This window comes from Ziziphus jujuba, chromosome 3 (genome assembly GCF_031755915.1).
Source record: "Ziziphus jujuba cultivar Dongzao chromosome 3, ASM3175591v1".
Taxonomy (NCBI): Eukaryota; Viridiplantae; Streptophyta; class Magnoliopsida; order Rosales; family Rhamnaceae; genus Ziziphus; species Ziziphus jujuba.
The window spans coordinates 27,471,905-27,499,301 of NC_083381.1; the positions used below are offsets into that span (position 1 = coordinate 27,471,905).

The following is a 27,397-nucleotide window of genomic DNA, read 5'->3' on the forward strand; positions in this document are numbered from 1 at the left end:
TTGGATATATTTTACCAAACACATTTTGTGTCGTTCCCTTGGTTTTAATGCAACCCAATTGGTATGGCAATGTGCAATTTGTGGAAGATAATTCATTAGCAGTTCCTGCTGAGAAGTGTTGTAGGTGCCTCCTGCTGATATTCGTTCGGAACTCCTACCTACTATTGTTTACTTAGAATCTACTTAGAATATTCGGAAAATACTTTGTAATTCTTTACCTCTCAACCTCTTCATTTCGAGTAACTCAAGAGGCAGTTTTCAATTATGATTATCTGTAATGCTTATTTACAAGTTGCTAGTTCTTTACTGAAAGTGTAATTGTATTTGTCTGGTGCAAAATTTATATCCGGATAAATAAACTTTTCACATTCATATACATGTATTTGTTGATTTCTATATAATTAGGCTCTTAAGTCCAAATTTTTTGTTTGGCATTCTAATTGAATTTGTAACTCCCAAAAGAAAGAGAAAAGAAGAAGAAGAAAGAAAGAAAGAAAGAAAGAGTATCAGTATTCTATGGGAAATGATACTATAAAGTGTAACTTTTCTTTTTTTTTTTTTAAAAAAAAAAAAAAAAAAAAAGAATCTATAATATACCTGCATAGGGTTTTATTATTTTTTTGTCCACAAATCTAATGGGACAGGTCATATATTAGTAACCAATTATTCGACATGGATAAAAACAGTAAAGAATTTAAGCCCTCGTAAAAACTGCTTTAGTGTAAAGAATTTTAGCCCTCCTAAAAACTGATTTAGATAAACCATATTAGATAAAACGAAATGGTGATATGCTTTTCCCTTTCACCTGAGGAAAAAATAATAATAATAATAATAAAATAGCATAATAGCACCAAATTATACATTTCAACCCGTTTTAAGACCCTTTGTCCTTGATCATTTTAGAACTTGACCTAACAAAAATACATAAATCAACCCCTGTTGTTCAATATATATATATATATATATATATGTGATCTCCAGCGGCAACAAAAAGAGAGAATTAATGGAGGAAGGAAGCAAAGAAAGAAGAAGAAAAGAGCAATACAGTAGTAGTATTATATGTGAGCAATTGGAAAAATCCATTGCCACCATATCTCAGGTATGGAGAGATTGTAAGCTTGTCTCTCTACAATCCCAAACAGCAAAGCTTCAAAAGACTGGGATCATGAACAAACTCAAACTTATGAAGAGAACATTGAGTAACTTCTTCCTTGTGGTGGGCAAATTAAACCCAACGTTAACATAATTACGTGATTTTGATTAGCTTTAATTATGACTTTCAATAAATGTTTAAACTTGTGCAGCTTTTGAATAAGAAAAGAAAGAGAAAACTAACTATGGATGAAAGTTTCTTAAACTTCATTGAAGTTTTGTTACATTAAGTTTTAATTATGTTATGTTTCTCTTGATTTTTAGGCAGATTTGGATTTGAGTCTAATTGAATACCACATTCATTCAAAACCAACAGAATTGATTTGTCTTTAGTTAATTTTTGTATTTAATTTTATAGTCAAAGATCTAAGTAACAAAAAAATTTCCATTAAAAAACAGAAAACCTCAATAATTTCTATTAGATGTTTCAATATTCTTTTTTTTCTTTTACCTAATACATAAGTACCAGCCGCAAATTTTTTATTTTTATTTTTTTTTCAAAAGAAAACAAGCATTATTTTTAAAATCCATAATAGCCCTTTTCAAAACACGTGCACGCCTACACACACATACACATACATACATATATAACTATATATATATATATATATATAGAAATATTATGCTTGAACATCTTCAAGATCTTATGAAGTACTACATGGTCATTATATAATTTACTTGTTTGAAAATATACTCAGATTTTGATGTCACCAAAAAAAAAAAAAAAAAAAAAAAAAAAAAAAAAAAAAAAAACTAACCAAAAAGTACGTATTCAGTTTTCTTGCGTGTTAAGTAATAAGTGTATATATATATATATAATATGCATATCATGAAAAATCATGAAAAAGGAAGCCCAACATAATTTAACACTCAGATAAAACAACCTAATTTTTATTATTATTATCATTATTTTTTTACTGAATCATTTTAGAACTTGACCTAACAAAGTAAATATAAAACGCAACACTGCAACCCTCTTTTGTTCAATTTATACTTCTCTCTAGATCTAGCGGCAACAACAAAGATAATGGAGGAGGAGAGCCAAGAGGAAGATTGTACTACTAGTGCAAACGTTGTGACATTGAAGGATATAATCGATGAAATACTTGTGAAACTTCCATTGAAAGATCTAGCAAGGTTCAAATGTGTTTCCAAGTCATGGTCCAAATCCATAAAACCAAGGGTAGTCAAAACTATTCCAATAGTTTCACAAATTCATGGTTGCATCATCTTCAAGTAAAAGGATAATAATTGTGGATCATGAAGAAAGCAAGGTCGAACAGTTTCCTCTTCCAACAAATGTATTCTACCATCCCATAATAATTGATTCCTCTAATGGCTTCGTATGCATTATTTTTACACCAAAAGGGCCATCAATTTCTCTTGCTCTGGAATCCATTGTCCAAAGAGTGCAAGAAAATTATTGATGAACCATTCTCTAAATTCCCGGAAAATTGTTTTTTTGGATTTGGGTATGATATTTGTAGTAACGATTATAAGATTTTCAGATTCCATAAAAGGCCTAAGGTTTATTCACTAAAGATAAATTCTTGGAGACATTATTGCTGATTAACAATAATATTACACTTGTCTTCAAACATGTATAGTGGAGAAGATTATGATCCTAAAGTTGCCACTCTGATGATTGGAGGTCTATATTGGCCTCTGACTCATCATGGATTCAATCTCATGAATGGAGAAACAAATCACCACTCTGATGAATGAAGGTCTATATTGGCCTATGACTCATCATCAATTCAATCTCGTGAATGCAGAAACAAGGCATCTGATTCTTCGACTCTGTTTAGCAGATGAGAAGCTTAGTTGGGTAATACCACCTTGTCATGTTGATCAGAATGCTGGATTAAATTTGATGGTTATTGAAGGAAACAAACTTTGTGCATATTAGAATCATTATGGAAAAGTGATTGAAATGTGGGTTTTGAAAGAAGAAGAAGAAGAAGATGATCACCATGATCAAGAAATTACTAGAAAACAAAAGTGGATAAAGTTGATGAGCATTCCACATTGGGAACAACTGGAGCCTTGCTTCAGCCACTATGCTTATTTAACATATCTGGCACCTTTATCTTTTAGGAGGAACGGTGAACTACTATTATATGTGGCAGAGTCTCTTCTTCTTCATCTTTTTTTATCATAATAAAGGCCTCTATCTACATAATTCCAATGAGAAAAGCTTCAAACGGTTGAAGATTCCAGGCATCAGGTGGTTGGAATTACTACTCTTTAGATATAAAAGATAGCATTGAATCACTTCCTTCTTATGATGGGATTGAAGCCAATATTTATTAAGAGCTCATTTGGTTTTCTCTGTTTTGCTTTTATGTTTGTAAGATTAAACATACATGAATAAAATTAGTCTACTTCTTATAAACAATATGAAATGGCTTTTGTTTTTTGTTTTTTGTTTGCTTTTTTTCTTTCTTTCTTTTTTCTTTTTTTTATTTATTTTTAAATCTTGTATTTAGGTAAGAATCCTATCATTTATAGCAAACCAATTGTGCACAACTAAAGTAAAAGGTTGTAAAAGGTTTAAGAAAAAACTAAAACTAAAAATCCAAAAATCATAAACATTACCAAACAACGGTTAAGCTAATCTATTTTGTGGTTGTAATGCTATCTTTTTTAGCATTCTGACACAAAGAAGGAAAAAACAAAAGGGTAGGCTTATTTTGTAGTGTGGCGGAGGTTGGAAATATATTTTGAATAAATCCAATCACCTACTAGGCCTTTTTCAATCTGAGAAACTTAACGGTGAAATTCCCAAAGAAGATTGCAGTTCATCCATCAAACTTTTAGAAGAAGTTTCATAAGGAAAGTGAACATAAAAGGTAAAAAGAAATCAACACCACATCTGAAACATATTTCAGTTGCATATGAGAAAATACTATAGCCTAGTAATTAGCAATGGGATTATGTAAGTTTGTACTTGTATGTAATTAGTTAGATGTCGCAGCTGTTTCTCTTAAACTCCAAAGCATCAAGACCTCAAGTTCTTGAGGGCTTCCTGCTGATTCCAAATCATGAACCAAATATCTGCTGACTGGCCATTGTTCAAAATTCTTAAATCCCAGGTTAACTATAACGTTGTACAAGCTGTTTATGAAATAACTTGAACAGAACACACTGTGTGTATAAAGCCTTGTAAATTATACAAGCTAACTGCAATAAGAATGTACAAGTTGTTTTTGTCATACTAGTTTCTCATCTAAAATACGGCTATTTGTTCCCTAATTCTATCATTCAATTTTCACTGTGACAGCACTGAATGGAAACTCTGGCTTCATTTTGACACTTAAAACTCACATGATTAGTTTGATTGATGGATAAATAACTTAGATACGTTCATGGCTCACCAAACACATGTTTTGGTCCATTCCCATGGTTTGAATGCGATCCATATTGTTATGGAAATTTCGCAATTTGTGGAAGATAATTCATTTGTAGTTTCCTTCCTACTGATTGATGTTCATCAAGAACGCTATGCCTGGTGTTCTTTACTTTGAATATTAGATAATTTACTTTGTGAAACTCCACTTCTCAACCTTCATTACCTCAAGAGGCAATTTTCAATTATGATTCTCTCTGTAATGCTTGTAATACAAGGTATTAGTTCTGTTCCATAAACAAACTTTTCACATTCATCATTTCCATTGTTTTGTTTGGCAGTAGAATTAAATTTCCAATTTCCTAAAAGGAAAAAGGTGTTAATCGTTATAAAAAAATAATAATAATAAAATAAAAAAATCTAATATATTCTTGCATAGTCTTTTTTTTTTTTTAATATTATTTTTTATGGCATTAATCTACAACCTTTTTAATACATCCACTTGTAATTCCTGATCAATGTTACTCTTCTTTAGATTAGCCATATTAAATTTTAATATAAAAATAAGGCGGTGATAAACTTGTCTCTTTCTTTTTCTTTTTTTTTTTTTTTTTTCCCTAAAAAAGAAATTCATTTAGTTCTCTTTCAGAACATGACCTAAGGAAATCATATAGAATAAACCAACCCTGTTGTTCATTAATATATTCTTCTCTTCAGCGGCAACAAAAACCGAGAAGCAATGGGGAAGCAAAGTAAAATAAAAGAGCAATATGCTATTACTGATCACACTGTGATCCCAAACGAGATCACTGATAACATCTTGGGAAACTTCCACTTAAAGATCTGGATAGGTTTCATTGTGTTTCGAAGCTATATTCCAGCTCCATTTCATACATATTCAAAACCATTAAACTTTGAGTTTTTGGGCAATATCAAAGACTGGGATCACGAACAAACTCTAACTTACGAAGAGAACATTGAGTCACTTTCCGAATGGTGGGATAGAGATAGGTAAATCAAACCCAAATTAAACTAATTTATTGTTAAAGTTTTGTGAGGACCATTAGCCTATTTAATTTGACATAGAATTTTTAAAATTTTGTAACGTTGAATTTTTAAACCTTTGTAGCTTCTGACTAAGAAAAGAAAGAGAAAACAAGCATGAAGGAAAGAGGCAAAGAGAAATGGCCAATTCAGCTGCAGAAAAGGATCTGCAAAGATAATAACCACAAGCATTTACTGTTCAAGTTCTCTTTAACACTTTCCCTTCAAGCATTTACATATATTTTTGTAAATTCAGACTTCAATAATTGTTTCCATTTGTGGTTCTGAGATTAGTTTCTTAAACTTCATGAGAAATCTTGTTCAATTTTGATGGTGATGCCCATGAACGACATTCAAGTTTAATTACGTTCTGTTTCGTTTGACTGCTTGGCCTTTCTAAATTATTTACTTGCAGTTAGTTTATTTCCCTTTTTCAACGTTTCTTAAACAAATATTATTCCCTTGTTGAATGTTATAGTTAATACCATAGTGATTCATGCTTTAGTTTTATCTTTTTCACCAACCAAAAAAAAAATAAAAATTTTGAGGTGTCTTTTAGTTAACATTTAGAATTAAAATGGACGGAAGCTCAATAATTTATATAACGGCCTTGCCTTTGTATTAATTCGATTATTATGATATCCTAGAAAAAATAGAAACTAATCAAAAACGGAAAGTTTGACCCCTAACAGAAATTATGTCATACAAGGATACTTTTCTTCTTATTCAGATTTCTTGCGAGTCAAGTAATCGTTTTAGAAGTAATTTGACCTAACGAAATAATATTTTAAAAAAAATAAAAATAAAAATAAAAAAAACTTTTTCTCAATTTAGTCTCTCTAGTCGACAAGAAGAAAGAGAGAATGGAGGAGAGCAAAGAAGAAACGAAGAAGAGAGATATACCAGTGCAGTCGATGCCATATTGAAGGATATAATCGATGACATACTTGGAAAACTTCCATTAAAAGATCTTGCAAGGTGTCGTCTAGTTTGCAAGCCATGGTGCAATTCCATAGTACCAAGGATACTGAAAAATATTGCAAGTTGTAGCAAAGTCATAGTATCATCGTCTTTGGGATGCATACAGATTCTTGATCAAGAAGCATCATCATTTTCAAAGACTGAGAGCAAGGTCAAACAGCTTCCTTTTCCACTAAAAAGGCCAGGTAGTATGGTAAGTGGTTCATTTAAAGGTTTGCTGTGCATTCGTTTTTGGAAACCATACACAGATCCAGCTTTCATCTTGTGGAATCCCGAAGAATACAATTCTATTACTGTACCATACGGTTGGAAAAAGATCGTGGAAGAAGACTTTGTTGGATTTGGTTACGATAATTATAGTGATGATTATAAAATTATAAGATGTTATATCCACTTCCACGAAGTGGATATTTATTCACTGAAGACAAATTCTTGGAAAAATTACAAAACACCATACTTCGGTTTTGATGATTTTAAACAATTTAATCCTAAAATAGCAACTCTTGTGAATGTCGCTTTATATTGACCTGTGACTCCGTTGCATCCCATTCTTTATTTTGATTTAGCAGATGAGAAGATTACTTCACTGCAAACGAAGCAACTACCTTCTGATTGTGATCGCAGGGTTGAATTAAAGTTGATGGTTTATGAAGGAAAAAGGCTTTGTGCATATCAGAGTCATTTTAGAAGGATGATTCATATGTTGGTTTTGACAGAAGAACACGATGATGATGATCAAGAAAGTAGAGTACTGAAGTGGACAAAGTTGATGAGCACTCCACATTTGGATGAACTTGAGCCTCAGAGATCCTTGACACCCTTATCTTTCAGGAGGGATGGTGAACTTGTGTTACAAGTACGAAAACCAAAGTTTCCTCGCTTTCCATTTCGCAGGCCTTCAGTTATTGAAAGCCTGTGTCTTCTACATAATCCTGAACAGAACAGGTTGAAAAAATCCATGGCATCATCAACAGCAACATATATACGAAGAAAGCACTGAATCAGTTCGTCCTTTACTATAGGGGGACAGAGAGAGAGGTAAATTAAATCCAGCTTATCTTGCATTCTAACAGAGAAAGTGATAAATATAATTTTGCTTACTAAATTTCTTGTCTATGATGATGGTTTTGTAGTTTCCAAGTGATACCATAATAAAAGGAAAAGAGGTCAATTCAGAGGGCAAGCCAGCTGCGGCAGAGGATTTGCAGTTCATCTGAAAACCAATATCCAAAACTTCTACCAGTTTACTGGGTTTAATTGGGTACTAAATTGCATTGGATTTGTAATCTAACCATTTTTTTTTTATTGGATTCCTAATTTCTGGTAGATGAGACTATATATAAAGTCTTTCTTAAAGAGCTTTCTAAACCATCCAGCATTATTTTTCTACTTTTCTTCTTTTTTCCCCGCCTAAAAATGTAATGGGAAAACTCCCATACCATAAACCAATTATTCAACAGGGAGAAAAATTTTAACAAATTAGGCCCTCATAGCCAAAATACAAGGACAAGTAAACAATTTCACAAATTTGCCACTCGAGTATTATTGTAATTCATTTTATATTTAATATTCCCAAAACGAAGAAAATAATCAAAAGAGATTGGTAGAGTATTAAGTCATTTATATATTCTGATGTGCTAAAAAAGAAACTAATAAAAAACGGAAAGTTGACCCCCTAGAAGGGAACTTCTTGTTCAGGATTCTTGCTGTGTCAAGATATAAGCATGCATTGTTTTTATATTTTGTCCATTCTAACACTAAAAAAGAAAAGAAAAAAAGTGAGCTTACTTGATAGTATCCACCATGGAGGAGGTTAATATCTCTCTCCAAGTTTTCTTTTCCTCTTGAAATATTTTGATAAACATGAAAACCATATGTTTTGAATACATCCAATTATCTACTAGACCTTTTTTAACCTAAGAAACTTAAAAGTAAAGCTGGTAAAAAAAGATTGTAGTTCATTCATCTAACTTTTGGAAGAAGAAACAACTTTATAAAGGAAAATGAACATGAAAGTTAGAAATCAACTCCCTTTCTGAAACATTTCAATTGAACAAGAAAATCCTACAGCCCAGTGACCAACGAGATTATGTAAGTGGGGAAAAAAAAAAAAAAAAAAAAAAAAGGGCAATCTGCATTACATACTATTTACATACTTTTGATTTGACCAAGGATAATTACCATCATCCATGGCAAAACAAAGGGTACTGGGATACAGAATAGAGACCAACTGAGAAAAACACTTGCTACATACAGATGCAGTTCAAACTACAAAATTTATCTGTATAGCTATATCTGAAATTTGTTTCATGCACTTACCTTTACCAACCAAGTTTTCTTCCACCCTCCCGCATAATCTCATAGGCAAGTTTGTGCTTGTCAAGAGAAGTTGCTCCAGCCTCTATATATTTAGATGCCGTGTCTCTTAAACTCCATAACATCAAGGATTTAAGTTCTTGAGGGCTCCCTGCTGATTCCAAATCATGAATAGTACCGTACTCAGCATTCTTCGTCCACCGGTGTAATATATAGCGAGATGGAACTTCTTTTATGTCCAATATTTGGAAAACTCTCAAAATATGTCTACAAAGCAGACCTTCAAACTCAAACATTTGACAGCTACAAGCCACACTGAGATTAGATACACCGATGGTGACCATACATTTTTCATTGTCATTCCCACCCTTACGAACCAAATATCTGCTAACCGGCCCTTCTTCATAAATCTTAAATCCAAGGTAACTGTAAGATTGTAGAACTTCTTTCTGAAATATCTTGAACACGGTGAGTGTATAGAGCCTCCTACATTGCTCTTCTACTGGTTCTTTAGTCTGCAAGAAAGCCTGCAAGTTAAAAGTGTTAAAATCTTCTCTTCTTTCTGCTTCACGACGTCGCTCAATTCCTCTTTCATATCGTGAAACAAACTCTACAAGTGGTGTCTGGGCATTCAAAAATGCACCAAAGAATGATTCAGTAGTTTCATTCAAAGGGATGCCAGCAAAAAAAGTACCCCTTAAATATGCAGGAACCCAATTTTCACGTTTTTGGTACATTTCTGTCAACCAAGCATTATCTATCAAGCCATACCTGTGGAGAAGACCATTCCATGCAGTATCAAATTCATCAGTTGTCCTACTTTCATAAATACACTTTTCATATTCATATTTAAATGCACCATCCATCAAATTCAGATATTCCCTTTCCTTTGCCTTCATTTGCCACAATGAAAAACGATGATGGGTTCCCGGAAAGACTTGCCTAATGGCTTGCTGGATGACCTTGTCCTGATCAGCTATTATAGAAAATGGACGACGTCCTGACATTGCCCTAAGCCATGTCTGGAACAACCAAGTAAAAGATTCCACAGATTCATCCGCAATTAGTGCACAACCAAGAAGCACTGGTTGCTTGTGGTGATTCACACCAACAAAAGTAGCAAACGGTACCAAATAAATACTTTTCCTGTATGAGGTATCAAAAATCACAGTATCACCAAACTGACTGCATGAAAATCTTGACCTGCCATCAGCCCAGAAAATACTCATGCAACTACCATTGTCAACTTCTACTGCATAAAAGAATCCTGTATCTTCAGCTTGTCTGTTCTGGAAATATTCAAGAAGAACCCGGTACCAATCACTTCCAATGTGATTTTCACGACTTCTTTTAACAAGGTTGCCACTGTTTATGTTGAAAATATCCTCACTTTCCAGTCCACCACTCTCTTCCTCTAACAACCTTTTTGAAGAGGTAGGACTTTTCTTATCAACTTCTAGTTGATAGTTAAGCTCATGATTATGATCTTTCTGAAGACGGTCCACTACCCACCTTCCAGAGTCTTGTCTCTTTATCCTCATAAATGCACCACAACCAAGTCTTGATGGGTGCTGAAACCCTTCCTTTGAACACACAAACCGTCGGGATGTGATTGACCCATCAAGCTTTGAACGAAACAATTGACCAATCCGAATCCTAAATCCTGCATTTGCTGCATATGCTTGATAAAACTGGTACCCGTCATTAGCTGAATTGAACTCCAGACCAGCAAACGGTGCAACCTTGGATTGCATGTCATCTCCTTCTCTTTTAAGGCGTTTGGCATTAATAACTCCAGATGGACAAGGCCTACCATCCCCAATTTCCTCAACCGATTTGATTCTTGGTCTATGGGAGACATCAAGTACTGGCTTTGTTGTTGCTAAAGAAATCTTCCGTTGTAAAGTAGGAGGATTGTTTTCTCCCATAGGTCCAAGATCATGATTGTGATCCTTCAGGAAAAGGTCTATAACCCACTTCCCAGAATCACGTCTTTGTACCCTTATCAACGCTGGACATCCCGTTCGCGAGTTGAGCTGAAATCCTTCCTTGGAGCACACAAATCTTCGAGAAGAGACTGTTCCATCAGTTCTGGATCGATATAATTGACCAGTTCGAATCTTAAATCCCGTACGTTTTGCATATAAGGTGTAAAACTCACGTGCATCTTCAGCTGAATCAAATTCTAATCCCACATATGGTTCCAGACTAGACTCTCCTTCATCCTCACCATTAACATGATTCATTGCAGGCACCATACCTACAGGGTATGCCTTTACCACCATGATGTTCCCACACTCTTGGCTGTTAGGATCAGGACCTAAACTGCGTTCACGGGAAACAAGAATTAGGGGAAAAATATTACCTTAGACGCCCTTGGTTAACAACATCAAAGCACATCTATTGCTTCCAAAAACCAAAATTTCGCTAGCTCAACCAATGCAAGAAAAGCACTTTCGACATGCCAACCAAATCATACCTAAATATCACACAACAAATTATACATTAATATAATATAATGGTTAAGATTGTACCAACTGAATGAAAGTAGATGGACAAAAAAAAAAATCTCATCAATGAAATGTAAAGGAAATGTAAGAAAAACCCAAGTTTCATAATATAAATCGGAAAGAGAAAAACTCCACCATCCAGGATAATTGAGAAATTCTATTTCTAGTTTCCGTTTTCCAATTTTCTCAGCAACCAAACAGAGTAACAGAGGATATACACCCACCCAAAAAAAGAAAGTTTATCCCAACCCACGAAATTAAACGATCCAGACACATCGAACAAAATTAGATCGGAGAGAAAGCAAGCGCTTAGTCGAAAATTCAATCAAAACCCATACAAATTTTCCCAAATTCAAAACAACCCACATGGATTAATAGCAAAAATAACAAGAAAAACAATCACACACTACCATCGAACTTAGGGTTTTCGTTTCTTTTTTTTTTTTTTTTTTTTATGTTCTCTTTATTTACCTTTTGATGTTTGTGAAGTGGCTGGAGCTCGATTCCACACCCATAGCCAAAATAGCAAAAAAATAAAAAAAAATAAAAATAAAAATAAAAAGGAACAGATAAGAGATTCTAAGCAAATCTGCTAAATCTCTGGATTTATATTGGGGAGTCGCATTGGTTTTCTTGGCGGGAAATAAAAAAAAAAAATTGTGGGAGGGAAAATGAATAAAGGGAAGAGAGAAAAATTTTGGATAGCAGCTTTTTGGGTTCTGTGAAAGAAAGACTTTGTTGCTGGTTGAAAGAAAAATAAATAAATAAATAATGAAACAGAGACTTTGATGGTTAAAACTGACTAATTTACAAGGATTTTTGAAAGGTAGGAAATGAAAATAAATAAATAAATAGGAATAAAAAGCAAATATTAAGTTTTTGGTGGATGTTTTTTCTGGTACTTTGGATTTGGCTTTTTGCTCTTCTTCTTCTTCTATCTTCCTTCTTTCCCAAATCTGACTTTTTTTTTTTTTCTTGCTATTAAGCCACTTCCACTACTCTTAGTACTTTGTTGCCAGGGTTTGACTTGTGGATCTCTGAACCTATGTGTTCCTTTTTTTTTTATTTTAATATTTTAATATTTTTTGTTTTTAATTTTTTTTCTTTTGGGATAATTATTTTTGAATTTATTTACTCTCCATTTCTCAAATTACAAAACCATTTTTATCTTTTATATCTGTCACATCAATATTATGTGTAATAATTTGGAAAAAAAAAATTTTTTTTTCTATGCTCCAAATATTTTTTATTTTTTTTGATAAATTTGAATCTAACATAATAAACATAGAAGATGGTATTAGTACAACTGAACTATTTTTTTTTTTTTTTATATTTAAAATTTTCATTTTAACCAATTTTGGAAGCCATAAGCTATGTGCAAAAGCAACACCTTTTTCATATTTGAGGTTAAAATAAGACTACTATAAAGTAATAATTTTATTGAATTTTATATTTGAGATTGTGATCAAAATTGAATACTAAGGGAAAAAAAAAAAAAAGAGATTAAATTGTTTATTTATGAATGCAAATAAATATCAATTTTTTTTTTTAAATTCAGCATATAAATCATAAATTGTATATAAATATTACTGAAATTTTAATTTACATATAGCAGAAATTCTTCAAAACTAACTTTCTTTTTTTTTTGGGGGGGGGGGGGGGGGTTATGCAACATTTTTTAAACCTATTTTCACAGTGCACAATGTATAATTTATATTTTCCATATCAAATAAAAATTGTAGAATTTATTTTTCAGAAAAATAGCTTTTCGACCAGGTTTTTTGCGACTTCAAATGTTAAGGTCTCCTTTCTCTTTCATATGCAACTCTCATCGCTCGCACAGATTGTGGATTCGTTCTTGGACGGCTTGGATTTCCTTTTCATTCTCAAAGGTTCGGAGCTTCCAATACCATCTCTCTGTTTGTTGCTTCAACTCTAACTTTTTTATTTTCTGCTTTTTTTCCATTATTTATTCAAATACTTTCGAAGATTACCGTTGTTTTCTTCTGCATTGAATCTTTCACTTTCTAGCTCTAAACTTAAGAAACCCATTAATGAAAACTAGAAGAAAGCATCAATAATTCATGGCTAGGACTCAATCTTCGATATTGAACTTCCTCCGCCAAAACCCACGTTCGAATCAAAACCCCAATGCCCATATCCGAAACCTCACTGTAGAAACCAAAGAAAGGGATTTCATAGAAGTTGCCAAAGAAGTTTGTAGGATTACAAGAATGAAACCCAGATGGGAACAGACCCTTCTCTCTGATTACCCTTCTTTTGATTTCAAGGACCCTTTGTTTCTGCGCGAGTATCTGAAGCACCAAACTAATATTTTGCTATCACTTCGGTTTTTCTTCTGGGTAAGCTCTCATAGTGGTTTCTCTGCTGACCCTTTATCTTGTAATGTGATCTTTGATGGTTTAGTTCAGGCTAAGGCATCCAGTGCTGCTAAACAGTTTCTGGATTATACAGGTTTTAGTCCTGACCCTGTTTCTTTGGAGTGTTATATTCGATGTCTTTCTGAGGGTGGATTGGTTGAAGAAGCTCTTGATGTGTTCTCCAAGTTGAAAGAGATTGGAGTTTGCCCGTTGATTTCGACTTGGAATTCAGCTTTGTCGGGTTGTCTTAAAGTTGGGAGGACTGATCTTGTTTGGAAATTGTATGAGAAAATGATGGAATCTACAGTTACATTGGATGTTGAGACCGTTGGTACACTGATTCAAGCTTTCTGTAATGAGAATGAAGTTTCGAAAGGTTATGAACTTCTTAGGAAGACTTTGAAAGAGGGATTAGCTCCCGATAATGTTACTTTCAACAAATTAATATCTGGATTTGGTAAGGAGAACCAGTATGCAAAAGTATCGGAACTCCTCCATGCCATGATTGCGAAAAACCATCCCCCGGATATTTATACATATCAGGAAGTAATCCATAGGCTCTGCAAGAAGCGAAAGGTGCTCGAAGGTTCTCGGGTTTTTAAGGATCTCAAGGATAGAGGGTATGCACCAGATAGGGTCATGTATACAACAATGATTCATGGTTTTTGTAGAAGGGGTTGGCTGGGGGAAGCTAGGAAGCTGTGGTTTGAGATGATTCAGAAAGGATATCGTCCAAATGAATACACATACAACATAATGATTCATGGGTTTTCTAAGATTGGTTACTTTGAGGAGGCAATGAAATTATACAAGGAGATGTGTGACAAAGGTTATAGAGATACAACAGTGAGTTGCAACACGGTGATTACAGTTCTGTGTTCAAATGGAAGGACGGGTGAAGCTTATAAGTTTTTTGAAGAAATGCCCCAGAAAGGAATTGTTCCTGATGTTATTACATATAACATTCTAATTAGAGGCTTTTGTAAGGAGGGAAAGATATTAGAAAGTACTAATTTATTAAACCAGCTCCTGGCGCAGGGTTTACAGCCATCATCTGCCTCTTATACCCCTCTTATCGAAAAGCTTTCTCAGGAGGGAGGCGTTCAAGAAGCAGTTCAGCTGTGGAATGATATGCAAAGTAGGGGTTTGGAACCAAGGGTCTTTACTCATGATTACATCATTAGAGGACTATGTAATGAAGGATCTGTTGCTGACGGGATGAAGTGGTTGTCAGTAATGCTGGAAAACAAGTTCAAACCAGAAGAGCAAACTTTTAAGAAAATGATAGAATGTCTCACGCAAAGATGTATGTTTGATGATTCTTTATTCGTTTTAGACCTTATGTTTAGGACAGGCTATGAGCTCAAAGAAGAAATATTTAATTCTTTGGTCAAAACGCTTTGCCAATCGAATCCCAATTTTGTTGAAACATGTTTAGGGGAGATCTTAGAAAGAAATGGATGTAGCTAGCTATCATAACTAAGCTATTTGTAACTTTTGTACTTCATCTGTGATAAAGAATGGAAAAGATTTTGTTCAACTTCTCTAGATTGTTATGTAACTATTTTTTTCTTTTTTAGCAGAATTTTTTGTTGCATTGATAATGTAATGACATGAACAAAGAAAGAAGAGATGTGGATCCTCTCTTCCTTTCCTGCCCTGTCTCTCTCTTTCTCTGATATTTCTTCCTCTTTCTCTCTGATATCCAGCTGATGACAGACCCCAATTTTATTTAAGTAATTCATATCCATGTATTCATGTGCCATTTATTACCAATTTCCTCCAAACAGCTAAAAGTAAAGGTTCAAATAAAATATAACAAACCCTTAAATGTAATGAACTATCATTATCATGAAAAAGTTGGTCAAGGATTTGCATCGAGTTTAAGTAACTAATCCCAAAACTAAATATACATTACAAGTTAAAAATCCCTACTAAAAACGTTGCTCATCTTAACTTTCTTCTTCCCTCATTTTTTTTTTTTTTTTTTCAACGGAAAAGATAGCTTCATTATAAGATGAAACAGAGGGCGATACTTCCTGAATTAACAAAGGAAGAAGCCATGAAGGCCATTCTTCTAACCAAACAGCCACATTATGACTGGTTGTTGCAAACTTTGCCACACAATGGCATGAATAAAGAAAACAGAGATGTGTATCGTCAGTCCCTGTCTTGCACTGTCTCTCTATTTCTCTGATATTCCCATTTATGAAATTTTCTTTGCTTTTTGTCAGTAGTTGATATCCATGTATTCATGTGCCATTTGATTATAAATTTCCTCTTAACAGCTAAATATAAAGGTTAAAAAAACAAAATAAAATAAAACACTACCAGCTATTACAAATAAATTATAACAAACAAGGCCAAGTGGTATGATTCGTTTCTGCTGCCATAGTAATTTACACAGCTTTTTTTCTGTGACATTGGATTTCAACGAAATTAATACAGCAGCAAGAAACAAATCCTAACATCTGCCCCTAACTCTCTTCTACCTCTACAACTCCAAATTCATATTTCATTATGTATATACTTTGCATTTATAAGCCCAAAAAATGAAATAAAAAGGAAATAAGAGGACTAGGATTAGCATCCTAACTGTCTTATACCTTTGCAACTCCACAACTTAAAATGATAAATAGCATTATTTTTATTAAATCACTTAGGTTTTCCCAAGAGTTATTTTATCTTGTCCATTTTAGTCTTTGAGATTAAATACTTCTCAAAGTTCATTCGAAGGACTAGGCCATAGGTTAGTCAATTGAAAGAAAAATATTTTTACTTTCACTTACTCTCCAAACAACTAACAACAAAAACAAATTTAAAAAAACCCTTAAAATTAATTAATATAAAAAATTGAACAAGACTAATCCCTCACGTTTAAGAAAGTAATCTCTGTACAGTTGATAAAATTTGTGGTTTCTATATAAGTAGACCCTTCCTTTCTGGTTTGGCCTTTCTCCACTTCTTTTCTCCATAATCTCTTTTCCTCTTTCACTTGTTGCTTGGAGCTACAACGGTTCAAACAAAGTTAAACTCATAATTAAGGTAATTAATGGAAAACAAATAATCATTTAAATAGAATTAAGCAAGGTAAATATTTGGCTTTAGATTACCTTCTTATATATATATATATATATATATGAAGAGAGCTCTACATTATGTTAGTCTTCGATGCCCAAAATCTCAAAAACTTTAAAGCTTTTTCTTCCAGAATTATAAAGATACAAAGCCTCCAATCTCCAAATGCTTGAGACATGGTGGCAGAGGATTTTATCCCAACTCCTCACCTGTAATACTACATTATTTCTTGTAGAATGTAAAGGTAGAGAGAAGTTTCTCTTTATTTTGCTCTATAAAGGAAGGATTTCTTCCCAATTCGGAATGTAATTCTCTAAAGAATGTTATCCATGATATCTTTCAATATCACATTCTAAGCTTGTATATTATTCATCTGTTTTGCAAGAATGTTACCGATTAAAAGAGTGCTTTTATTTTCATTTTTTTATTTTTTATTTATTTTAAAGTTTAAGTAGTTCATATCCATTTTCTGCACGTGCCATTTAATTACCAAACCGTTTAAAATAAGGTTTAAAAAAAAATAAAAACTTAACTATTATTACATGAAAATTGATCAAGAATTTCCATGAAGTTTAAAGTAACTAATCCTTTTTTTTTTTTTGGGTAATAGTTTAAAGTAAGTAATCTAAAAACCACTAATGGAGAAATTATTGAAGCCTAATTATACATTATATAAAATTACATAACTTTATGAAGCTTTTTTCTTTGGGATTATATATAAGCAAATTTTCAATCCTTAAAAGATGTTGTCAAAAAAAAAAAAAAAAAAAAAAAAAAAAAAAAAAAACCCACTAATGGAGAAATTATTGAAGCCACTAATGGAGAATAATTTAAAGTAAGTAATCTAAAAACCACTAATGGAGAAATTATTGAAGCCTAATTATACATTATATAAATATGTAAATGCTTGAAGAGAAGTAAAGTTGATGATGTTGTGGCTTTTTTTTATTGGAGGATGTGCTGCTGGCTCTGCCATTATCTTCACCTCTTTTCTCCATACTCGGTTTTCTCTTTCGCTTGGAGGTATAAAAGGTTAAACAGTTAAAAAAACTCATAACTAAACTAACTAATGGAAATCAAATAATCGTATAAACAGAATCATCTGCTTTCTCTTTTTGTATATATAGACATTTATTATGCAAAATAAATTTGCTAATTTTGGCCTAAATTTACCTATCTTTGTCCCAGCATATAGAGGAATTGAGTGAAATATTCTCTTCTTCATAAGCAGGCAGTACACAATGCAAGCCTTTGATCCTCGAAATCTCTAACTTTATGAAGCTTTTTTCTTTGGGATTATATATAAGCAAATTTTCAATCCTTAAAAGATGTTGTAAAAAAAAAAAACAAAAAAACACAAAAAAAAAAAAAAAAAAATCATGCCTAGTACTATATAAAATTACTTTACCATTCCTTCAAAAAGATAAGGGTGCCTAAGATTTTTGTTTCCAGTGTGGAATGCTCATCAACTTTGTCCACTTCAAATCATCATCATTGTCCTTTTCTTCCTTTAAAGCCCATATTTCAATCATCGATATGTGGAAGAGTTTTTTTGATAGGCACACAACTTGTTTCCTTCAAAAACTATCAACTTTAAATCAATAACCCTATCATGATCAACATCCAAAGGTGGTTGACCAAAACTGAGCTTCTCATCTGCTAACCTGTATCGAAGAATCAGATTTCATCTCATTTGGATGATTTCCATGAGACACAGGCCAATATAAAAAGCTCCATTTCACCAGCGTGCCTATGTTTTTATAACGATATGCTGTGAATCTATACAAATTTAAACAATGGGATCTTGTTTCCAAATCTCTCCAAGAATTTTTCTTGAGTGAGTAAACTTTTGGTTTGTAATGAAATATTGCCACAATCTTATAATCATCACTTACACTTTATTGGTACCCGAATCCAATAACTTCGCGGTCTGCATAAATTTTTCTTGTATTCTTTGGGTAATGGATTCCACAAATTAAAATCTTGTGCTGTTTTGAAAAACTAATGCATAGAAAGCCATTATAGGAGCAGAGTACCTCGTGACCTGATTTTGATAGTGATTCTTTTAGTGGCAAAGGAAACCATTTGGCATATGATGATGGTGATGCTGCTGGTGCTTCATGATCAACAATCTGAATTGCTCATGAGTTTCAAAAGTTTTTAGTATTCCTGGTATTATGGAATTGGACCATGAACTTGCGAACACATTTGAATCTAGCAAGATCTTTTGAGTGTAAGTTTTTCCAAGAATGTCGTTGATCATATCCTTCAATGTCACATCTTTTGTGCTTGTGTAACCCTCTGTTTTTCTTTCTTTGCTCTGCTCCTCCATTCTCTTTCTCTTGTTTGTTGACACTTATCAAACAGGGTTGGTTTATATACATGATTTTGTTGGCTCAACGGCGCTACTGGTGCTTGAATTGGGCTAGCTTTCCTTTCCCTTCCAGGACATCCTAATTCACTTCTATATATATATATATATATATATGCAGTCCGTCTATGGTGCGGACGTTCTTCATGCTAACCACAGTTGGTGATGGTTTTTCATAGTATTGATGACGATTTTCTAAGAAACCGTCATTAATACTATGAAAAACCGTTACTAATACTGCGGTTCTCATACGGACCGTCCTCACCATAGAATTTCCGTATATATATGTATCTTCTAGTTAATTCCTATTAAAAAAAAAAAAAACTCATAATATTATCAAAATTATAATATACCGTTGACTGATTCATGTATGATTTTGTTAGCTCAAGTTATTTTTCGAAGCCGATTGAGAAAACGTTTTGGGTTTATTAGTTACTTGATACGCAAGAAAAGAGAATGTGAACTTTCCTTCTAGGGACATAATTATAATTAAAAGACTTTTAGTATCTAGTTTTTTTTATTCTAATCAAATAGCTTAAAAGCCAATAATAATAATTAAAAAAAAACTGTATATTATTTATCTTTGGTATAGATGTTTTTTTTTTTTTTTCTTATATAAAAAGACTCAAAAGTGTCCCATACCATCATATATTTAGCCCTATATAATGAAAGAAAGAACATCAAATTATAAATATAATAATATAAATCCCCTTAATTTGTAAACGGTGCTCATCTTGATTGGAATCTTTCTAAAGAGGCTGCGATGTTTATTTTTCAAATTTGAGATCTTGCAACAATTCTTACAAATTTTGAAGAAAGTTTTACATTCAATAATAGGCTAGAAACAATATACTATCTCATATATACAATCAAAAAGCCAATTAAGCAACCAGAGAATAGAACAATAGGGTAACAAATTATATATAATGGTTCGACTTACTTGAGTCAACTCGATTTCAATTTATCACATCACCTCAAGTAACAAGTTTATCACCACCTTAAGTTACTAAAGTCAATTCGATTTCAATTTTCTTTTCTCCTGACAAAAATTCCAGCGTTTTAGTCCCCACAACCCAAATTATCAATAATAATAATAATAATAATAATAATCAGTTTATGGAGTGAAAGAGTTTATGTTTGATGTGCCAGGATACAAACAATTTTGAGAGAAGCCAAACAATTCCAGAAAAGTAAAGTTGAAAAAATAACCAGGTTTCTAATCCTCTTAGACTACTCCTCTGCTTTCTCTATAATCCTCTTTTTGCGTCTTCAAATTGATCAAAAGGGTTTGTTTTTATAATTTTTTATATATATATATATTGTTATTATTGTTATTCTTTTTCTGAATCTATGAAGTCTTGCAGTAATCATTAGAAATTTGGAAGATAGTTTTACATTGTTCAATAAATGGTTGGCAGGATCTAATTGTAGTGGCAATAATATTCTTTCCAAAGCAAACCAAAATTGTTTGGTTGCCACAAAATTTTTGTTCAGATTCTAAATCCTTTCCATAACTTCATTGGATTAATGGAAAAGTGCTCGAAACTACACTAGCATATAGTTTTCCCACAAGAAATCTACAAAAATACGGTCTTAAATTAGCATTTAAAAAATGATTGTGTGCATTGGTTACCTGAGCCAAGGCTACTTATATTTTTTGTGGTTTTTTTTTTTTTTTTTTAACTCAAATAAATATCAATTCAACAGAAAATTAAATGTAACTACAAATACAAAGTGAAGCCCACCTTGACTAGACTTGTCCAATGCTTCAATCACTTTAATGCCCCAACTTGGTTACAAGCCACTGTTACATGGCCCGGCAATTACTTTCTTTAAACAATATCTATATAAACACTAATATTTTTTACTTTCTAAATGATATGGGATTGTTATTTTATTATTAACTAGTTCAGCACCTAGTTAATAATAAAAATGATAAAAATCATATCATGGAATTAAATTGATCAAGATTTTTAATGAAGTTTAAAAAAGTAATCTCAAAACCTCTAATGGAGAAATTATTCAAGATCCTATGCCGCTTTCTTGGCCAATTCTCTTCACCCCTTTTTCTCCATAACACATTATCTCTTTCAGTTTTAAAAAAAGGCATAACAGATGTAATGAATGGAAATCAAACAATCATTTTATATAAAATAAACAAATTTACTTTTAGAAAGCAAAATAAGTTAAGATTACTTTGGCTTTAATTTTCCTATACTTGATTCTTCTTTTAGTGGAAGAGGTAGAGGAAGCCGTGTTACATTCTTGGAAGATGATTGATTCTTCATAATAATCAACAATTTATTCCGGAGTAAAAACTATGTTTTTGCTTGAACTTTTAACAATTTTCAAAATCCTTGGTATTAAGGAGTTGCAACCATGACTTGGTTGAATCTAGCAAGATCTTTGAGTGGAAGTTTCCCAAGTATTTCGTCGATCATATCCTTCAATATCACATCGTTTGCACTTGCATACTTGTTATTTTTAAGAAGGAATTATGATCACAAAAAACGAAAAAAATCTATGTAGGAATTTTGCCTCTATTCTAGTCCTTTTCAGGTTTGAATTATTATTTATAATATTTATATCGTTAAATATTAAATTTCATGTTTGATGGGAATTTTATTTCTTTCTTCCTCCCAATTAAAAGGTTTTTTTATACCATTATTAAAAATTAATATAATGCAAAAGATCAAAATTTTATCTGTTAGTGGGAATTTCGCTGTCTATGTTTTTGTTCATATCTTTTCCCTTATAATCATGAACGATGTACATAGCCCATGGGGAGAAGACTTCTAATAAGTAGTCCAGATGAGCCTGCCCGATACCAAACGTTGACTGGTGTTGTTAGTCAGAGATGGAGTGTTCTAGTTGTAATAAGATGAGTCTTTTTTGGTGTTCCTTTTCGTACTGTCACCAAGTCCTAACCATATACAATAAGATCATTTCTAGTTTTATGAGACTAGATAGTTTCTAGTTTGTTAATTGACTTGCTGTGTTCAGGGCTGTAATTTGTTTTTCTTGTCTCCTTGTTTGGTTTCTGAGAGTTTGTAAGAAAATACAATTAAAAAGTAGGGTTTTTTACCAAGCTTCTCCTGATGATCAGGTGGTCTTTGGGTAAATTGATCAGAACTATTTTGTTTTCTAATGTTTCTTGAGAAACCCAAAAAACAAAAAAAACAAAAAAAAAGGAAAATCCCATTTCAATTTCTGAATCCGATTGTAAAGAGAACATATATGCTTTTATGTGGGGACGATATCTGTCTATGTTTGATGTTACGAGTTTGTATTGTAACAATCAGAAAGTAATAGTTGTGTTTTTTTTTTTTTTTTAAATGGGGTTTGTTGCGCATTGCTACCCTCTGATTTTACTGTATTGCATATTATGCCCTCCGTCTTGGAATCCACCAAACCAAGCCTTCTATTTTTAATTTTATGCATGAAACCCAATTGAATGTGATTCTTCATAACGGAAGACTTTTTTTTCCATCCATTCACGTGTGCTCTTCACCAGCCTTATGAAATTCCATACCTAAATCTGTATCTGAGTTTGACGGCTAAACTTTTTTCAGAAATGAGAGTTTATTATTATTAAGTAACAATTTGGGAAGAAAAATAAATAAGAGAAGCAAGCAGAAGAAGGAAAAAGTAGAAAAAGAAAGAAGCATAAAAAAGAAAGAAGCATACAGTTCTTCACCACTTGGACATTTAAACTTAAATATACAATGAACATCTTCAGCCCCTACCCCCTCAACTTCACCTTTTTAAACCCCTCAAATCAGCAATTTTTTATTCCCATTTTCTTCCCCTATATACTTGGATTAGCAACTCAAGACACTACAGCTGAAGGACAGCCATTTTGCTCTCCTTTATGCATACTGTAAAAGTCAGAAATGGCACAACAAGTATAGTTAGCAAGAGAGTCTGGAAATTAGTGACCAGAAACGTCATCTTGTATACACACAGAACGAACCGTTTATGCTGCAACCACGAGTAACACAGATCCTGTTATCAGCCTGAGTCAGAATGTAACAACCACATATGACAAAGGATATAACATCCTCAAAAGCAACCGGGTCTAATGGTTACAAAGTAAAGGTTGCAAAGAGGTACCATTCGAGAAAAAACCACAAGGAAGTGTGAGGCAGTTTCAACAAAGCCCTTCAGATCAACTACTGCAGTAAATGAGAGTGGAAGAATAATATCAGTTGAAATAATTGGTGCAGAATTAGAAATACCCCCTACTTCACAACTGAATAAACAGTTAAAATTGGCATATACAGAGTCAGAGAGACCCACCACTTCCAAGGGTCTCCGGCTTGTCGGAGATGGAACAACAATTGCTGGACTTCGATTCATGGAAATCGCATATTGACAGGACCGCAGATCTGAAAGGTCACTTCTCACTGAACGATAAACTTCTGACCCAGTGGTAGCAACGGATAACTCAGAAGTTCCTTTTTGTGTTGTGATTGCCGGTCCAAGAACAGTCCCACTTGATCCATCTGTAGCACCAGCAGCTGACTATAGCAAACACAACAAAAATTAGCCAAACAACGCAGTCAACTGAGAGAGATAGGAATCAGCGCCCTTGACAGCTTATTATTATCCTGCATATTTCATGGGCAAGTAACATGTGGCAAAATTACAATGGGAGTTTAATGCACCCCCTGTCTTCTGGCAGGAGGAACCTCTTATGTTGGGTCTAACCAAACTACACTTACCATCAATTCATACTAAAATAAAAGCAGTTCATGTCTGGTGACAAAACAATATAAGGATACATCCTTGAACCACAATCAATAAATATAAACCCTATTCTGAACCATAATCAATCATTTGAACAAATTCCAGCTTGTGATAAATCCTACAAAGTGAACCCTCAAAGCCCACTTCCAAGCATTCTTAACATAGCAGCTATAGATGTGAAATTAAAATTAGACCAAGGGCAGAGGATTCAACCTAAAGCAAGAAAAAAATACGAGCCCAACAAACCAGAAACAATTTACATGATTCATACATTAATCAAGCCTCTGATGTGAACAATGATTATCGTTATATCATCTGTCCGGTTTTCATGATCCAGCCATATTTTGTATGACTCTCCAGCAATGGCAGCACATGCATCTCGGGGATCTGTGTATCTTGCCGCCTATAAGAAGACCAACATATGTGTCAAGGGAAAGTACATAAAATCAAGGGCAACAAAAGGAAGGACCAGAAGATCATGAGAACTTCACCGCCAAATGAAAATTTAACAACCCTATTCAGCATCAAGCAAAGATCAATACCTATACATGATTAATGCTTAAGCATATAAAACACTAACAAATCAGTCCAATTACATGAGTTCCTACATATAATGACAGACAGGAAAATATTTACTATGAGATTGGCCAACACTCTTATCCACTCACATCAACATTTCAAAAAAATCTGACCTAAATAAAAAGGCAGATCAAAAAAGGTTCGGCAATAAGTAATAAGATGAACAGATTGCTGTATCTCCAAGCCCAAAATGCTCAATTGAAAAGATATACTAACCAATCAACAACAATTGTAAAAAATGACAAGACCTAAGCTTTCAAAGTCCTACCGACCTGTCCCTTCTATTATTAGAATGTCAAGTCTACTTCTCCATACTTGGAGCATAAACATAAGCACACTAATTTCGCTTTGAGGATGCCAAAAAGCCTACTTCCATATTAAAAAACCTAGTAAAACACTATCAATTACTGGTTGGTTACTAGAAGCAATAAGTCATCAAGGATCTTAACACACTAAAAGAAACATAACTGGACCTCTAATATTGTTGCCAGAAAAATTTTTAAAAAGAAAAAAAAAAAAAAAGGTTTAAAATTAAACGAAAATGATTAATTTGGATGTAAGCGAGGAAAAAAATTATATAGTTTCAGGCAGATATTATATAATTAGTCACTTTTCATACCATAGTGACAACAGCTTGGCTTGAGAGGAATTCAAACACCCCATCACTTGCAATAACAAAGAAAAGATGGTTAGGTGTAAGTTGAACCATTGACACCTCTGGATCAGCAACCACACCAATACTCTCTGCTGTACTATCCCCTACACTCCTTGTAAACGCAGTCCCAGGATACATTCCATTGGGAACCCACAACCTTGGAGGGTCACCTCCTTGACTTTCTTCATCACCCCAGGTCTGAACATCCGGATCCTTAAACCCTTCCACCTGATCAACACTCAAAACTCTGGCTCCACAGAGCTTCACTCTCTCATATTCATCTTTCCTAAACGGTGTCTGATCATATGACAAGTCCTGAGCAACAATCCGATTCCCATCCTTAACCGCAAGCACAGCTCGTGAATCACCCACATTTGCAACAAAAATCCTATCCCCAACAACAAGCACTGTGATAGCCGTGGTACCACTCATGGAATCATCAATCACGCTATTATGCAATTCGGTATTCGTAGTAAGAAAAGCAGAATGATATGCTTTTACAGGGTCATCTAACAATGCTGGGTCACTAGAAAGTACCTCTACTAACCTGTCCTTGACAAAGTTGGAACACTCTGTACCAAATTGGCCATGCCCATCAAACACACCAAAGAAATGGATATCTGGGTTACCTTGAATCTGTGTTCTTATGCAGAAACTGTCCTGGTTTTCCTTATCAAGTGAGTCTGGATAGTACCCTCGCTGAGTCAGAACAGAGTACTTCAAATCGAAGTTGTACGAAGGAACAGATACATGCTCCAAAGATCTTTCAGTGAGTATGTGTTTTCTTTGCAGACTGTACGGATCAACTTCTCCGAAGTTTCGAGAATCGCCATTAGAAGATGACGGGTAGCGACTGCAACATTTTCCATGGACACAGCCCATGTTCGTTCTTTCAAAGTGTGAGAGAATTAGTAAGAAATACGAACGAAGAAGAAAATTACCAAAATTCAAAGTGGGTTTCAGAAAAAGCCCTAAGGGGTTACGGATATGTAATCCTCGGTGATAATTTCTAAATGGGTATTCTGGAAACTCGACAATGTTGGGACCTAAATTTGGGAATTCCTTATCGAACCCATGTTTCAGAAAAGTTTGAATTCCAAATGGATAATTGAAAAAAGCCCTAAACAAAAAAGGACAGTTTCCGATTCAAAAAAAAGAATCAATTGTTTTTTTTTTTTTCTTTTTTTTCTTTTTAGCAACACGATTGGATTGGCAAGGTGGATTGTTTTTTCATCCCCATAAAATGGTTTTCCCAGAAAATTCTCTTAAAGACAAGGACAATCCCCCAAACAAGAAACAATTTCTCTTAAAGTAACCCATTTCAGAAGTAAGAACAAAACAAAAAGGGTAAAGAAAACCCTAAAGCAACTCAAAAGAATGAAGTACAGAAGGTTGACACATTTTGGTATTTCTTCAGCAATAAACCTCAATTAACATTTTACATCGTGCATAAAGTGAAAATGGGTTTTTCAATTTTTTTTTTTTTTTTTATAAATCAAAAATGTAGACTTAAGGGGCACAATAACAGGGCTCAAGAACAACCCCAAACGACAAACACAAAAAAATAAAAAATAAAGATTTACGTAAACCCTAAAAAGGAACTGTCCAAATAGGATGATAGGTCTGTGACTCTGATATGGTGACGAAATTGGGGTTTTTTTTCAAGAAAAAGTAAAAGAAAGCAAAACAAAGCAGAGAGTGAGAAAAAGGAACAAGATTCTATATTTGCATGGGTGGGTTTCTGTCCGAGAAGAAATAGCCCATGTTCCAAGAAAAACACCACCCCCCCAACACAGTGACTGAGAAAGGACCATGAAAAATAAGGTGAATATTATTATCTCAATTTTCCAATATTTATATATTATTACATTTACACCCAAATATTTATATATATTTATAAATTATATAATATCTATATTTCAGAAAATCCTGACAATATAATCCAGAGAAACCAGAAATCAAACCAAAAAAAAAAAAAAAAGAAAAATCAGATTTTTATTTTAATTAATGTGTCCAAAGACTCGGAGTTTTTTTTCTATACCATGGTGAAATTGGTTTTTCTCCCTCTGGGTCTAGGTGATATTATCTAAATAATTTTTTTTTTTTTGGTAAATTATATTTTATATCTTTTATATATATATATATATATATGGAGTAGAGACATGGCCTTCGTTACTTTTTACAAGTTACCACTGTGTTGTCTCTTTCCAGGACATTTTTTTTTTTTTTTCG

General features: G+C 33.2%; 3 protein-coding genes across 19 annotated transcripts; 1 reads left to right on the forward strand and 2 right to left on the reverse strand.

Moving 5' to 3' along the window:
• Positions 1-6,913: 6,913 nt before the first annotated feature.
• On the reverse strand, positions 6,914-12,348 carry LOC107423248 (protein FAR1-RELATED SEQUENCE 7). Of its 3 annotated transcripts, XM_048477608.2 has the most exons (3): positions 11,824-12,348; positions 8,846-11,167; positions 6,914-7,458 (listed from the first exon to the last, which is right to left on the reverse strand). In XM_048477608.2, the coding sequence occupies exons 1-2, from the start codon at positions 11,865-11,867 to the stop codon at positions 8,848-8,850; spliced, it is 2,364 nt and encodes a 787-aa protein (XP_048333565.2). In that variant the 5' UTR covers positions 11,868-12,348; the 3' UTR covers positions 6,914-7,458; positions 8,846-8,847. The 3 variants fall into 3 exon arrangements, with proteins under 3 accessions (XP_048333565.2, XP_015888263.3, XP_015888264.3); XM_016032777.4 differs by lacking the exon at positions 6,914-7,458 and having other exon boundaries at positions 8,642-11,167; positions 11,824-12,347; XM_016032778.4 differs by lacking the exon at positions 6,914-7,458 and having other exon boundaries at positions 8,642-11,321; positions 11,824-12,347.
• A 712-nt stretch (positions 12,349-13,060) lies between these two features.
• LOC107423227 (pentatricopeptide repeat-containing protein At5g18950) lies at positions 13,061-15,277 on the forward strand. 3 transcript variants are annotated; one of them, XM_060816002.1, is made up of 2 exons: positions 13,061-13,244; positions 13,780-15,277. In XM_060816002.1, the coding sequence occupies exons 1-2, from the start codon at positions 13,172-13,174 to the stop codon at positions 15,201-15,203; spliced, it is 1,497 nt and encodes a 498-aa protein (XP_060671985.1). In that variant the 5' UTR covers positions 13,061-13,171; the 3' UTR covers positions 15,204-15,277. The 3 variants fall into 3 exon arrangements, with proteins under 3 accessions (XP_060671985.1, XP_060671986.1, XP_015888239.3); XM_060816003.1 differs by having other exon boundaries at positions 13,062-13,244; positions 13,828-15,277; XM_016032753.4 differs by having other exon boundaries at positions 13,065-15,277.
• A 7,554-nt stretch (positions 15,278-22,831) lies between these two features.
• LOC107423247 (probable protein phosphatase 2C 35) lies at positions 22,832-26,972 on the reverse strand. 13 transcript variants are annotated; one of them, XR_003056667.3, is made up of 6 exons: positions 25,130-26,972; positions 24,203-24,334; positions 23,482-23,706; positions 23,296-23,354; positions 23,156-23,187; positions 22,832-23,060 (listed from the first exon to the last, which is right to left on the reverse strand). XR_003056667.3 is itself a non-coding variant. In XM_025075687.3 (4 exons), the coding sequence occupies exons 1-4, from the start codon at positions 26,045-26,047 to the stop codon at positions 23,346-23,348; spliced, it is 1,284 nt and encodes a 427-aa protein (XP_024931455.2). In that variant the 5' UTR covers positions 26,048-26,972; the 3' UTR covers positions 22,832-23,345. The 13 variants fall into 13 exon arrangements, 2 of the variants coding, with proteins under 2 accessions (XP_024931455.2, XP_015888261.2); XR_003056666.3 differs by having other exon boundaries at positions 23,156-23,198; XR_001581942.4 differs by having other exon boundaries at positions 23,296-23,357.
• Between the last annotated feature and the right edge of the window lie 425 nt (positions 26,973-27,397).

Excerpts from the sequence above, each read along its gene's own strand:
- LOC107423248 (XM_048477608.2), bottom strand. The coding sequence starts at position 11,867 with ATGGGTGTGGAATCGAGCTCCAGCCACTTCACAAACATCAAAAG. Across the intron at positions 11,168-11,823 it reads CACTTCACAAACATCAAAAG|TTTAGGTCCTGATCCTAACA; the intron begins GTAAATAAAGAG and ends CCGTGAACGCAG.
- LOC107423227 (XM_016032753.4), top strand. The coding sequence starts at position 13,437 with ATGGCTAGGACTCAATCTTCGATATTGAACTTCCTCCGCCAAAACCCA.
- LOC107423247 (XM_025075687.3), bottom strand. The coding sequence starts at position 26,047 with ATGGGCTGTGTCCATGGAAAATGTTGCAGTCGCTACCCGTCATCTTCT. Across the intron at positions 24,335-25,129 it reads GCCAAGCTGTTGTCACTATG|GCGGCAAGATACACAGATCC; the intron begins GTATGAAAAGTG and ends GTCTTCTTATAG. Across the intron at positions 23,707-24,202 it reads ACATCAGAGGCTTGATTAAT|TCAGCTGCTGGTGCTACAGA; the intron begins GTATGAATCATG and ends TGTTTGCTATAG.